Source organism: Brassica oleracea, chromosome C6 (assembly GCF_000695525.1).
Source record: "Brassica oleracea var. oleracea cultivar TO1000 chromosome C6, BOL, whole genome shotgun sequence".
In the NCBI taxonomy this organism is placed as follows: Eukaryota; Viridiplantae; Streptophyta; class Magnoliopsida; order Brassicales; family Brassicaceae; genus Brassica; species Brassica oleracea.
Window position 1 is genome coordinate 20,887,903 of NC_027753.1, and position 14,638 is coordinate 20,902,540.

At 34.4% G+C, this 14,638-nt stretch overlaps 1 protein-coding gene across 5 annotated transcripts; it reads left to right on the forward strand.

Annotated features, from left to right (window-relative positions):
- The first annotated feature begins 12,048 nt into the window (after positions 1–12,048).
- On the forward strand, positions 12,049–14,102 carry LOC106297032 (ribosomal RNA small subunit methyltransferase B-like). Of its 5 annotated transcripts, none has more exons than XM_013733312.1 (6): positions 12,049–12,329; positions 12,549–12,650; positions 12,892–12,970; positions 13,127–13,215; positions 13,595–13,681; positions 13,759–14,102. In XM_013733312.1, the coding sequence occupies exons 2-6, from the start codon at positions 12,579–12,581 to the stop codon at positions 13,888–13,890; spliced, it is 459 nt and encodes a 152-aa protein (XP_013588766.1). In that variant the 5' UTR covers positions 12,049–12,329; positions 12,549–12,578; the 3' UTR covers positions 13,891–14,102. The 5 variants fall into 5 exon arrangements, 3 of the variants coding, with proteins under 3 accessions (XP_013588766.1, XP_013588764.1, XP_013588765.1); XM_013733310.1 differs by having other exon boundaries at positions 12,050–12,329; positions 12,871–12,970; XR_001261364.1 differs by having other exon boundaries at positions 12,051–12,329; positions 12,549–12,970; positions 13,102–13,234; positions 13,618–13,681.
- Positions 14,103–14,638: the final 536 nt, after the last annotated feature.

Here is a 14,638-nt window from a genome sequence, read left to right on the forward strand (position 1 = left end):
GCCCATAGAGAGAGAGAGAGACCGCGGCCCAAGGGGAGAGAGAGACGGCCGCCTCTTATGCTTAGACGTTTCCATTTATCTTTCATGTTTATCTATTAGGAGGTTTTCCTTTTCACTCTAGGATTATGATTTGGATACTTTTCTTTTTGTCTATCCCTTGTATCCCCTATATAAGGGAACACTTTGATTCAGAGATTAATAAGATAAGAGACACACGATTTACACTCTTGCACACAACACATCATATATTTTTATCTTCCTATTTAAATCTCATTTACTTTAAACTTTTGAAAACATAAGAAATCAAAATTTTGAAACTCCATTTGTTGATGATTTGGTTTTGTAATGGCGACATCTTTATGCTTTGACGATTGTTCAATATAAATGGATTTGTGTAATGTTGCCTCTTAACAATTTTGGTTTGAAAAACCCTAAAGCCGCTGCATGAGACAAAAATAACGGTTCTTGTTCTCATCTCCTCCGGTCTCGGACGAGCTTCGTCGGTGCTGTGAAGAGGTTTTTAGTCTAGTTTTTTTTGTTTAATCTGACTGAGATGAAGCTTTTGAGTGTCGGGAAATCTTGGATTTGTGATTTGTCTTGAATTTCATTTTGTAGGTTGCTTGGGCTGCTTTGTCTTCATCTGTAGTTTTTTCTGATGTGGGGTGAAGTTTATACCGACTTTGATGTGGGGTGGTACTTCTTCCTTTGGATCTTGTGAAGCGGAAGCTCATGTATTGTATACCAATGGATGTCTCTTGTACTTCTCATGTCCTTTCGACTTTCTTGTTTGAGTGGCATTCTTGGAGAGTTTCAGGTTGAGATTTCTTAGTGAAGACAACTTGAGAGAGTATAGCGGACTATGTTTTAAGGTTTTTGGAAGGAGTTTTAGTTGTCTTTGGACATGTGAAGTTTGTTTGGTTTGATGGTTCCGTTGGAAGACTTCCTTGCATGTGCTTTGAGTGGTTTTATCTCCTTTGGAAGTGGGTAATGCTTTATCTTCCCTGAGGGGGCTGGTTCTCATTGTTTCGATCTTTGGTAAGTACTTGTGGTTAAACCTTTGTTCTTGATTGAGTCGACATCAGTTGGTGAAGCTCTGGGGTTTGCAAGTTGTGCAGTCCATTGGTTTGAAACCAACAGATTTTCCAGATTACTTGATAAAGGTCCGTGGAGCATTAGCTCAATTGCGTGCAATCTTTGAGTAGTTCATTACCAACTGTCGTCTTCTATGGCTGCTCGGTTTGAAGATTAGTATCTCTTGTGGCATCTTGTTGATGAAGCAATTTTATGTGTGGTGTTTGAGCATGTTCCTCTGGTGGTAACGGTCTTGTAGATCATCTTCGAAACTCAAATAATTAGACATGCTCGCTTTCGCTTTCATCTCTTCTTCCAGTTCGGTTTAGCTTCTCCTTTCCTGCAGTTTTTCGGGTATCTCCACCATGTTCCATCTCAACCTTGACTTCTTCTTTTAGTCTAGTTTATGGGTTTAGTGTCTGTACCAAATTTTTATGATGCTTATCACTTTACCGTCTTATGACTCTAGAAAGGTTTTGCAAATCTTTGTTGGCTTTGTGTACTCTCAATTTTAAGTTAATATTAATCCACTAGACTAGATGACAAAAAAATGGATTTGTGTTTTGTGTTCGTGTGGCCTGAAACATATACTATGGCCATATGGGTAACTAATTAAGAACTTGTTCCGTTTCCAAACGTTGTTTGGACAAGTATATATGCTTCAGTTAGGTAGAGATAATTTTCTTTAATGTAAAAGGATATGTACTGACATCAAAAGTCAAAACGATGAAGAAGAGAAAACTTAAAGGAAAAACTACTAATGGAATCTGATTTAGACTCGTGTGGATGAGGTTTTTAAAGTCAAGACACATGAGCTATGAGGGATCTATGACACATTAATGCGTTTGTAAACAATTACGTGAGGTTGAATTCACAAAAGGTTGAATTCAGTTTTAGTTATATATTTAGAAGTGTGAGTTTGGAGTGAGTTCAGTGTTGTGAATTCACATTCCATTTACTTCAGAATCATGTTTAAGCTTCTTTGGTTCTCTTACTAACGGAACATTTGAGGTTTCTTTCACGAGATTTTTTTTTTCAATTTGTCTTCACGTTGGGCTCAGTTTACTTCATAGTCTAAAGGCTTTTTACTGTTTAGCTATTAGACTCACATGAGCCCCGTCTGTTTGGTACCTGGTAGTACCATTTCTTCATTGTAAATGATGAAAGAACAAAATTTCAGGTGAACTGAAAGATTATGAAAACATAAAAGATGTGATACAGATAAGTTTGATAAAAATATTTTGATCGATGTATGATGGAAATTTTGAGCCGAATCCATCTTGATGTACCCATTGGGGTTTTCAGTTAATGAAAGAGGCCGACAAAAAAAATGTAATGCAAATAATGGTTTATTTCAACTCATTTTGAGATGACACTGCACCCTGTTCGCGAACGCGCTAGTCGCTAGTCGGGCGGTCGGGTTAGGCCTAGCGCCTAAAGAGAAAATCGGGGATTAATCAGAAATTATGCGGAGCGGAATTTTTAGATGGTTTACTATGTTATAAAACATGTTAATCTTTAATTGTGTATAACATTAATACATTTTCATGTTTAAAATTGTATAAAACACACAAATAGAATATATAAACTTAATATAGTGTAATTTTCATCAAAATTATGAATATGAATGATATTTATAAAATTTTAGATCAAATAAACAAATAAAAATATTATTAAAAAAAAAATAGATTAGGCGGCTAGGCAGTAATTTAGGCGGTCTAGGCGGAAAAAATCGGATATCCGATTTTTTAAACCGATTTGGCATAAATCGGGGCGAAAAAGGGACGCGTAGCGCCTAGGCCGCCGCCTTGCCGATTTTTAGAACAGGGACACTGCAGCATGGTGTTAAAATGCTTGCGTTATTTATATTCCCTCCGTTTTTAATATAAGTCATTTTAGAATTATGCACATAGATTAAAAAAATCATTAATTTTTTATATTTTATAAACAAAAACATCATTAGTTATTTACCTAACCTCAAATCAACCAATAATAAAATAGAAAGTATATTATCATTGGTCATATAACATTAAGTGTTAATAAATTTTACATTGAAAACCGAAAACGTCGTATAATTTGGAACATAATTTTTTTTCTAAAACTGACTTATATTAAAAAAACGGAGGAAGTATTGTCTAACTTGTGTTAGTTTCTCATTTTACTAATAAATTTAGTTAAAGTTTGAGATTTACAAGTTAAAACTTTTTTTATCATGTTTAGTTGCAGCATCCATATTGATTTGTCTTTGGTTGACAAAAAAAAAAGATTTGTCTTTATTCCTATATATCGCAGATGAATATAGGAGAAGAGAATAAGGGATAAGTCAAAATAAGTCCACATCACAAATCACTTCACACACGCAAAAGCACCAACGTCTTGTCTTGTCAGATCATTTTACGTCTAGACAAAATTTCACTCCCATCCATATATACATACACACTCATATAAAACACATATATGACCGGTCTTAAAAATTTAGTGGCTGTAAACGATTTAATAAATTTTAATTTTACAAATTCGAAGATTTATATCTATGTAATTTTTATTAAAAAAATTTGAAGGCTATAGATGAATGCTTCACTGGTCCACGTCAAATACCGGTATTCAAAATTCAAATTATACGGTATTATTATTATTATTTTTTTTGATTAATCTGGGGTATCCCATGCCTATGGAGAAGCCCAGACTAATCTCCAAGGGGAGGTGCAGTCCACGGATAGACTCTCTCTCCGGGTATTCAAATGGACCCTAAAGCATAGGCCCATATCAGTGATAGGTGACCAGGATAATTGTGACTTAGTTTCGCGCAGCAGGTGGATCGAACCTGAAACGTGTTGGCGTCTCAGTCCCGTCTCCTTACCACACGACCACAATCACCCGGTCATATAGTCGATCCATTTTGTAACATTCACTTTATAGCAATGAATATGTTTTTATGGTTGACACAAAAAAAAATATATTTTTACGGGACCAACAAAATTATCCAATAAAACATATTAAAAAAAAATATCTAGGATAGCCATTTTTAAGTTTTTGTCATAAAAATAATCCTCAACGAAGAAAATAACCAAAATAAGTTTTATTAAAAGGTAAAAATGTATTTTTATCCTAGGATTAACTAATATAAACTTAGGGCTTAAAGTTAAGAGATGTGTTTTTAGGGATAGGTTTCAAATTTAAAAAATAAAATAAAATTAAAATTAAAATTTTCAAAAGAAAAAAAAAAGTGATTTTGGTCATTTTTTTCTTGAGTACTATTTTATGATAAAAACTTAAAAATAACTATTTAAGAGAATTGCCCTATTAAAGATTATATTTAAGTATGAGATAACCTTCGTTGGTGTGGCGGGAAAACAAAACTATATATTCGAGACGCGTTTAAAGAATAAATTGATTATTAACTACTTCACTCAGATTCAGATTAAACTTTTTTTTTCTTCCATCTATTAATTTTACTGAAGGGTCAAGCCCAGAAAACCCAACTACAAAAGAGCATAAAACCCGACATATAGACATGCTAAAGCCCGACATAAAAGGCAAAACGAAAGATGGTCAAAGGCCCAAGCCCATAAACCTAACGGTGCCACAACAATACATGCGTCCAGCAAAACTCTTGCCCGTCCACAGAGACATGTCACCCGATCACCACATCGGTACCCCAAACGTTAAGGTTAGCCGGAGAGGAACGAAGAACGACCACTAGTTTCGCCGGAACACGTCGGAGCAAAAACCACCTTACCCGTCTTCATTACCAAACTTTTTCCAACGGAGAGCTTCACCGAGGACAGTCCCGAGATCTCATCCAAAGCCACCGGAAACACCATTGACGATTTAAAACCACACCCAAACCAATGAATTTCACCGTAAGGCTCAACAAAGCGTGCTGTCGCTCACACTCCAACCTACGAAATAACCAAAGATTAAACCGCCTACAATCGATCCTTCCGCGCCGACATAACAGCATGCGACACAAGACTCAGATCGAGAGGCAGAGTAACAATTAAAAGACATATTCATAGATTCAGATTAAACATATGAAAAGCAATATAAATCATGGTACTAAAAAATTGTGTGGGTATTCATCCCTTTTTTTATGAATATAAGTGTGGGTATTCATCTTATACGTCTTGCAATGATAATCTTTTTTATAGTCGTGCAATGATTATCAAATATACTCGGGCTCAGACAAATCTTTCCAATCTTTTGTTAGCAAAAAAAAAAAAATGATTATCAAATATACTTTTATTGTTTTAGATATAAATCATTACTCAAAAGAGTCGAAATCGTATTTTCTCGAAGTAGTTAGTTACAGTTGAAATCATTAGAGTAACAGTTTAATGGTTTGCAGTTCTCTGGATTAATTTAAGTTTTGTTCGGTGAATTGGTGATAAGTTCTATCAATATCTAAAAAAACCGTTTCTTGATAGAATTAAATGATAGATCTCATCATAAATCAGGTATTGACTTAGAACAGAGATCCATGGAATTTCAAAAATCTAAGTATAGACACATACTAATGTACTGAGAGGAATATCTAGATATATAGTAAATTCAAAAATGCATGTTCGCAATATTGATTTTGCATGCAATTGATTAGAAAGCCGAGGAGCTTTGGTCTAGAAGTAGGTCCGATGGGTTGCAGATAGGGTAATAAGTAATAACAGCCTCTAGAAACAAGAACATTATTATTATTATTATTTTTTTTTTTCACAAGAACATTATTATATACTCGGTCTGTAGTTTAACAAAAAAAAAAAGTTTGTTTCACAATATAAGATGTTTACATAATATAAAGTACCTTTTAGATTTATTACATGTTGTGTGACCAATCAAATAATTCATACTTTTTTATTATTGGTTGAATTTATGTATTAAATGCTATTTTTTCAAAAGTAAAAATTTTCTTAATATTTACACTTTTAACTAAAACTACTTACAAATAAAAACAGAGGGAGTATAATTTAAACTAGAAGATCTTGCTCCATGTTTTAACTTTCTTCTTTATCCAAACAAAAAGCAGCTGAGATTTACTGTTTCACTACCTGTCCTCTTGTTCTTATTCCGTCTTTCATGAAATTACATTTATTTTATTTATCCATTTTCAATACTTAAGAAACACTTATGTTTTTTTTTTGGAATTCCATATTTTTTATTTCTTCCATACTTAAGAAATATTTTTTTATTTATTTTAAACGTACTTTGAGAAGGAACACTTCTGTTTTTACTTAGCAGTAGAACTGAAAACTGCAGCTATTCTTGTCTTTCTTTTTACCCATACATTTTCCGTAAATATGAGCGTATCTATCTATAATAATAAAGGAGATTTGTCTCTCTCCTTGGCCCCTCCACCTCAGCACAGAGCACGGGGCTAATAATGAGACGTGACACTTTAACATTTTCAGATTTCATTTCTTATCTACGTTATTCAGCTAAATGGGCTTTCATTCCGAATAAGCTTTGAGGCCCATTACGCTACTCTTCCTCAAAATTCACAGCCACCACCTTCTATTTGTAACAGTAAACGTTACGCTTAGCCTCCACTCACGTCGATTAATAACCCGATGTTATTGATGGCAGTCAATAAAAGCAATCCAAAGCTTCGTAATCCTTCTACCTTCCTACCTCTGACACAGATTTCACACAATATATATATATATATGGAATCGAAGGCAGGAATCCGCAAATCTCATTGGTTCCCACTTTCTCCACTCCAAAACTCTTTGTAAGAGCGGTTCGAGTATGGCTATTCCTCAACTGCTTCTGTCTGACTTGAAGGCTGGTGGTGTCAGGAGACTGTTTTCACGAGTGTCGTATGTTGTTAGCAAGGAATGGTGAAGGAAGGTGGAGAGCTTATGGGAATTGATATGGTCATGGTTCATGAAAAGGTAATTTCTGCCGATTGAATCTTACATATCTTGAAATTATTGGCAAATGGCGTGTTGTTAGTGGCTGTGTGTTTTCACCAGGTATGAACTGCCGCATTTAGATCTAATTCGATAATCCTTGAGAAGAAAAACATGGCAGGAGGTGCTGACTCTGCTCAATATCGAAGGCTGTGTTACCGTCTGGCGTGACTACCACGGTGATGTCTTCGCCGCTCAAGCTGAACGCTTCTTCTCCAAGCTCATCGAGAAAGAGGTTTTTGTTTTCCGATTTCCTCGGTGGTCTTCTGAGAAAGTCGTGTATGTGACTTGAAAACATGGAATTTGTGTATGAGAAAGTTCCCAAGTGAAACTGAAACCTTTCAAAGCAATGGACTCACTTGGTCTGAATTTGAAACTGTTGTAAGTAACGAACAAGTTTGATTAGGGACCTTAGGTTATATAGTTTGGATTTGAAGCAGAGTATTCATTTCTCATTATGTCGTTTAGTTGGTCAGGTTGATATACAGTCAAATGGGATCATTTACATCCACACATAACTGTAATACTGGCAGTCTTCTAAGGCGTACACATAATTATTTAGCTTTTAGGTCTTTAAACATTATCGTGAGTAGTTAGAGGAAGAATCCCCAAGGTTCACTTTGTCGTAATGGTATGTTACTTCTGCCCTCCTATACTATAATGTTTTAAGAAGTTTTTTCTATTGTTTGATGTTCGAGTTGATTTATGGTGATGTCAGTCAGTATGCATTACTTGATGAGATGACTGACTTTGGGTACCCTCAGTATATGGAAGCAAGAATCCTCAAGGAATTCATCAAGACTGATGCATATAGAATGGAAGTTACACAAAGACCTCATATGGCTGTCACAAGTTCTCTCTTGAAGGAGAGAAGGGATACAGTACAATAGGAACGAAGGACAAAGAAGGAAGCAAGCAGAAATGAAAGAGAGAAGGGAATCACACGAGAAAAACGGTGTGCTTAGTGCCATGGTACTGGACGATGTCCAGTAAGGAAGATACTATATAGAAGAGATTGAAGAAGCTACTGACATATTAGCAAGCGACAGAAAAGTAAGGAAAGACTGATACAGACCAGGCTATAAAGGCACACTTGATCACGCCCCTGTTGCATTAAAGTCTTAAGATCTGATGCTCCTCAAGAAAAGAAGCAATTTCAACACGAGGTCGAGGTTCTAAGTTTCATAAGACATCACCACATGGTTCTTCTCCTTCACGCGTGTCCTTAATATGGGTACTTGGTGTATGACTTCATGGAAAATGGGAACTTAGAGGATAGACTCTCTAAAAAAAAAATTTATATTTACGTGACATACACAAAACAACGACAAGTTTAGCTTATCCTGGCTCTTTTTTACTCATTTGGAGCGCAAGATTAGTCAATCAACTTATCAAAGCTTTATGGTCATGTATTCAGTCAATTTTAAGTATCCATTTTGCAAGCAGAGCCAACCGCTTCACCAACTCTGCTCCAGTTTATGGGATCAGCATGTAAATGAGCGTAGGATTCATTAATGGTTTTCTTTATTTCTTCTTTGTTGGCATAAGATCTGAGTGTGAGTCAGTGCTTCAGATTTTGACTTCTAATTATCCTTAATTCATTTGTTCAAGTTCTTATAAGAAATTAAAGCGGTATGCTCCCTAAGGTTTAACAAATAGGTTTTCAAGGTCTGGTTTATGATAAACAAAAAAATATTGAACCAGTTATCCAAGAGTTCACAGAGAAGATCAAACTGGCAAAAACTTTGTTGTTATATACATTTAGTTTATTGAAAACTCAATCAATACGACATGAGTGAAGGCAAAGATTGTACAAGGAATGAAGTGGTGCTGAATTGACATATTGTAATGGTTATATATTGTCACATTTGCTTCTCGATAGTACCTATCAACGCGAATGGTTACATATGGTCACTTTAGAGTATCCTCTTTATTTTTTTGTGAGCCCATTCTAAGGCATATATATACACACGTAAATATGTTTTCATTGTATATATGATCATACGACGATTTGTTATTTATTAATCTGATCAATGTTTTAACATCACAGGATTCACGTGCTCCGGGAGCATACAGAAATATAATATCAGAGAATTAAAAAATGCAACTATTAGTGCATATGTCGACCTCCATGCAAATGATAAAAATTAATCCAGAGCGAATGCTAGAGGTTTGTATTTTACTCCGACTCAATCTTCTTGCCAAGAATATGAAAATATGAACACCACATTTTAGTGAATATTTTCTGAATTTCTTATTATATTAGTAGAACTAAATAACTTAATCCTTTGAATCTAATATACTATAGTTCAAAAAAAAATCACGGTCAGTCCAAAAAAAAATCACAGTAATTCGTATTTTTATATTATGTAATTTGATGTTTTTGGCCCATTTTAATATTTCTTCATATACGAAGTTCTTTAATTTACCATGTGACATGCAAAAATTGGAAAAAGTGGAATGTAAAAATAGTCGGCGGAGAAAATTATATGTATTGACATCTATTTTGTCATGTATTTAAAAAAAAAACGTTTGCGTAGAAAAACTCTTCAAAAGTTTATTTCTTCGCGCTCTTCTTCTCCTCTCAAAAACAAGAGTTAAGCAAACAAATTATATCTGATCAAAACAAAGCGAGAGCTAAGATCTGTTGGAAACATAACAACATAATGCTCCAGCAAATCACAGTCTACAAAGCAAACCGAAGTTCATAATAAGTCGTCATGACAACAAAACCCCTTAGCTAGCTGCCACAGGAAAGACCTAGACAACATATACATGCAGATGTGAAGATCTGTTGCTTTCATATAAAAATATCTACAAACATATTAACGTCGTGCACATCAGTTTTCTTTAACACCTCTTTTAATAAAATTCATACCCCGAATAACTATTAGTTACAAACGCATCAAAATAATAAATAGTGGACCCATAATTTTTCCGCACATGAACATGAACCAAAATTTGATTACTGCTCATAAAACTAACACACCTCCATAAATAAAAACATCAAACACAAGAACTCAACCTCTCTTGGAAACAAAAGCCCAAATCAAAGTATCCCAAACCATGCAAACCAAACGACCAAACGGGTGACATCAACACATAGGACATAGCTTGCCCCCATTAAAATAAAAAGGTCATTAAAACACCCCCAAAATATAAGACTCCGGTCCGAGGCTTAAACAAAAGTCCACCTGAAAGTATGATGAAACCAGCAGAGGAAACAAATGGAATAAATTAACCTCAAAACAATTGCAGCACCTGATAGAACATAAAAATAAATAACCATCAGTGCTTTATTTGTACCAGTGATAACAATTAGAAACAATTATCGTGTGGTTTAAACAAAAGAAACAACTGCCGTAACTGTTTTCAAGAAGCAAAAAAAATAAAGTGGGAACAGACGCCAGTAATCAAACCATATCATTACCAATCAACTGACTATCAATTAGTTATTTTCGAGTGGGAGCAACTTATTCAGACAATAGGAGATTTACATTATTAATCAACATATCTCATGCATCACTCAACATTTTTCATCGACTTTACTTTATCTTTATGTTTTAATTTCAACTATATTTACTTTGATACAATTATCAGCTATTTATTCTATTTTTATTGCATTAATCTATGAAAACCATTTGTGCTATTCATTTTTGATCTAAGCAATTACAAAACAAAGTAACGCACTATTATTACTAACCACTATCAAATGGATAAAAAAAACATTTTAAACACAGTAGAAAATAAAACATACAAACCCAGCGCGTAGTGCCGGAATACCACTAGTATAGTATAATCCAATGTTCTATAAATCGGCTTAAACGTCTGCACAGACGATATATCAATCATATCCGAAATCATTTTATTAAAATTTGATTTAAGCACTTCAAATTAGTTTAAGCAATTTTGAATCAGTTCAAATCGGTATAAGCAGTGCCGTGCGAGCCTTTCTTGGGGCCTAAGGCGAATTTTATATGTATTATTAAATATATATGTTGATAATAATTATAATAAAATGTCAAATGATATAAAATAATAAAATAAAAATGATCATGTTTAGATGATTCTATTTTTATTTTATTTTACTATCAATCATATTCATATCAATTTATGAAATCACTTTTAATTTCTAATCAGAAAATCAATATTCATTTGAAAAGAGACTTAACAAATATCTGTCTTTTTCATATATCATAAACAAATTCAAAATACAATATGTTAACCATTAACATTCATACCACTAAATATGACAAAAACTAATTATAAAATGCAAATGTAAGAAGATTTTGTGTACAGAATTTGGAAAAGAAAATAAAACAACTATAATTTTTAAACTTGAATAAATAAATGAGAAAAAAGCATATCTATTATTGGTGTTTTGTTAAGATTAAACAAGAAACAAGTAATTTTTTCTAAATTATTAAACAAATATAAAATTTACAGATTTTGGGGCCCCGAATTAGACAAATTAAGTGAGGCCTAAGACTAATGCTTTAAGCACTGGGTATAAGCCATATAAATTGATGTAAATCAGCGTAAATCAATTTAAATAAAATAATAATGTTATTGAAAGTCACAAGTTTGTCTGAGTTTTTTTGTGCATCTAATATATTATAATTTATCAAAATAATTTTATAACTAAACCTAAAACAATATATGATATAAATATAATATATAGTAAACAAATAATAATTCATTAACGCATATATCCTGTCTAGGTCCGAATAGTTTTCCTAGACGGTAGATCTATACAAAGCGTATAATTACTGATTAGCAAAATTTTGAACATTGATATAATGTATATTGGATATGACTACACAAATATTTTTAAAATTTATGAGTCATATACATAGGTGAAAATGCTAGACCACCTTTGCCCATGCACTGAAGTTAAAACTTGACATATATCGCACACAAATTCTCAGACACACCTTAATACGACTAATTTGTGATTTGATATACATTATTAGAGATAATTAATAGAGCAAGATGCGTATCTTACGAAAGAACTGTTACGGAATGTCCGATTATGAAGTCAATCCCATGAAATTTATCAAACCTAAATCTTTATATATAAAATAGGCTTCCTTTCTCTCCTAAAGCCATCCATGTCGAATGACAACGCAACAATTCAGTCTTCCTTCAGCCGAAACGTGTCCCGTTAAATGAAACGCAGCGTGTTATGGCATCCGTCGGGCTTCGCTTGGGCTTTGTCTCGCGTTTTGTTTTTGCAGGCCAATGACCAGCGACGCGACCACATGAGAGAAAGAAACCCTAACCCGTCCTGATTCACGCCTTTGTGTTCTTCGTTTCTCTTCGATCGGCGGACGGGGCGATCCAGTTTCTGTAACGGTATGCGTTGTTTTTTCGTCTTAAATCCTCTTAATTCGTAAGCCCACTACGAAACCTTCGATTGGGCTGTTCGTCGGCGAAATCGTGTATAAATATGTTACAATCTCTCCTCTGCGAATCGCGATATCAACATCTATCTTCTACAAATCTCACACATTTTCATATCTTTGTGCTCATCTCTCTTAATGGCTAAATCAAGGCTTTTTTTTCGATTTGAAGTCCGGTAGGTGTTCATCAGTTGTGGATGCGATGCTGTTACGGTACTGGGAGGCTAGATATGTCAAGGGTGGTGGGGATCTTATGTGGGTCGACATGCTAATGGTGGATATTAAATTGAGTGGTTTTCGTTTCTCAGTCTTCACTATTTTGATTGTTCCGAGTTATTATACCAATCGTATCGATTTCCAGTCAATTAGCATTGGTTTCGTATTTTTTTCTCCCCTTTAATTAGATGGACTGTTATTTAGCATTGAGATCGATTTCCAGTCAATTAGAATCGATTCTGTTTTTTTTTCCTTTTTTTATGAATTTATATATATAGATCTCAGTGGTGAAACCTCAGCCAGGAGATAGGATACTGAACGCATGTGCTGCTCCTGGAGGGAAGACCCTTTTCATGGCATCTTGCTTGAAACGCCAAGGTATTCTTACATAGGCCCACTGTTCAAATATTCATCTGTTTTGAGAATGATTTGTGCCTATTGACTGATTCCATTCCCATCCTCAAACTGGCAACCTCACGTTGATTATATGTATGATATATGCTATGCAGGCTGATGTTATGGATGTGAATGAAGGACGGCTAAGAATTCTTGGGGAGACAGCTAAATCACACCAAGTTGCTGGACTTATCACAACCATTCATTCTGATCTACGTGTCTTCGCTGTGAGTTAATACTGTTTGAGTAAGTGAGCTTTACAAGTGTGTAAGCTACTCACATTGCTTGCTTCAAGCTCAAATGTTGTTTAGGAAACAAAAGAGGTACCATATGATAAATTGTTGCTTGATGCCCTGTGTTCTGGAATCGGTGTCCTCTCTAAGGTTAACATGAGCAATTTTTTGTCATACTGTTTTTTCTTAGTTGAATAGCTTAACATGTTCCTTCTCTTTCTGTGCTTCTTGATTCTGCCTCCAAGTATGCACACACCCTGTGGATAGATTTTAATTCTCTAGAAAAAAACTAATATGGGACCTAACTAATACTTCTCTACCTAACTAATACTTCTCTTTGTGTCTTAAATTAAAATCTCAAAAATTGGTGAAGCCGGGTGGGTTCTTGATATACAGTACTTGCTCGATAGACCCTGAAGAAAATCAAGGAAGAGTCGAAGCGTTTCTCCTAAGACATCCTGTAAGAATCTTTATAGTCCCTTTGCTTTAGTTTCAAATGTCGATATTTATAAGTTATCTCTCTGCTTGCTTTCACAGGAGTTCTCGGTAGATCCAGTAGACAGATTAGTAGCATCAAGTTTTGTAATGTCGCAAGGCGTCTTTTTATCCAACCCAGTGAAACACTCCTTGGATGGAGTGTTTGCAGCCCGTCTGGTTCGAGCTTTATGATGTAAAAGTCAAGCTTATTTTCTCTGATCATCTTGATAACATACAGATAGGGTTCCATTTGTGTATCTGATGAGACCAAAGAGGGTACGGAAATACCTTTTGGTTCAAAAGGGATCCATGCATAGAGTTAAAGATGTTATGACAGATCTTTGTTGAAATTGTTTGTTGGTATGTAAACATCACGCTGTTAAAGAAAATGTCTTACCGTTTTAGCGATCTACAAACTGTGTGTCGTGCAGTTGTCAAAAGTATAGGTTATGGGCTCCAAATACACTATAATAGTTAAGTTGGCGAAATATAAAGCCTTAATCATAACAAACGGACAAAACTATATTGAAATGAAATGTCATACAGTAACTAAAGAATACATTACAAATAAATAAACCCAATAGTTTTAATACTCCTTAATATTCGATTAATACATAATTATAAGCAACATAAATAATATATATATATATATATATATATATATATATTTGTATATATATATGTAATGTTACTCACTGACATACACTACAAGAAAACATAATCTTAACGAGGGCGGTTTTCCTCGTGAGTTCGTCGTAAAAGAGGCTTTACGACGAACTAGCGAGGAACCACGTTTGGTCGTTACTCATCTGTCGTAACACATATTTTTTCGCTAATTCGTCGTAAAGTAGCGAGGAATATATTTCGTCGTAAAGACGAAGTAGATCATTTCGTCGTAAAGACCACGTCAACATTCCACGTAAGGAGGTCGCTATATTTC

What these genes read in the sequence shown, in the direction of transcription:
- LOC106297032 (XM_013733310.1), top strand. Translation starts at nt 12,579, where the DNA reads ATGCTGTTACGGTACTGGGAGGCTAGATATGTCAAGGGTGGTGGGGAT. An exon ending in ATCTTGCTTGAAACGCCAAG is followed by an intron (nt 12,971 to 13,126) that starts GTATTCTTACAT and finishes ATGTGAATGAAG; the next exon opens with GACGGCTAAGAATTCTTGGG. An exon ending in CGTTTCTCCTAAGACATCCT is followed by an intron (nt 13,682 to 13,758) that starts GTAAGAATCTTT and finishes TTGCTTTCACAG; the next exon opens with GAGTTCTCGGTAGATCCAGT.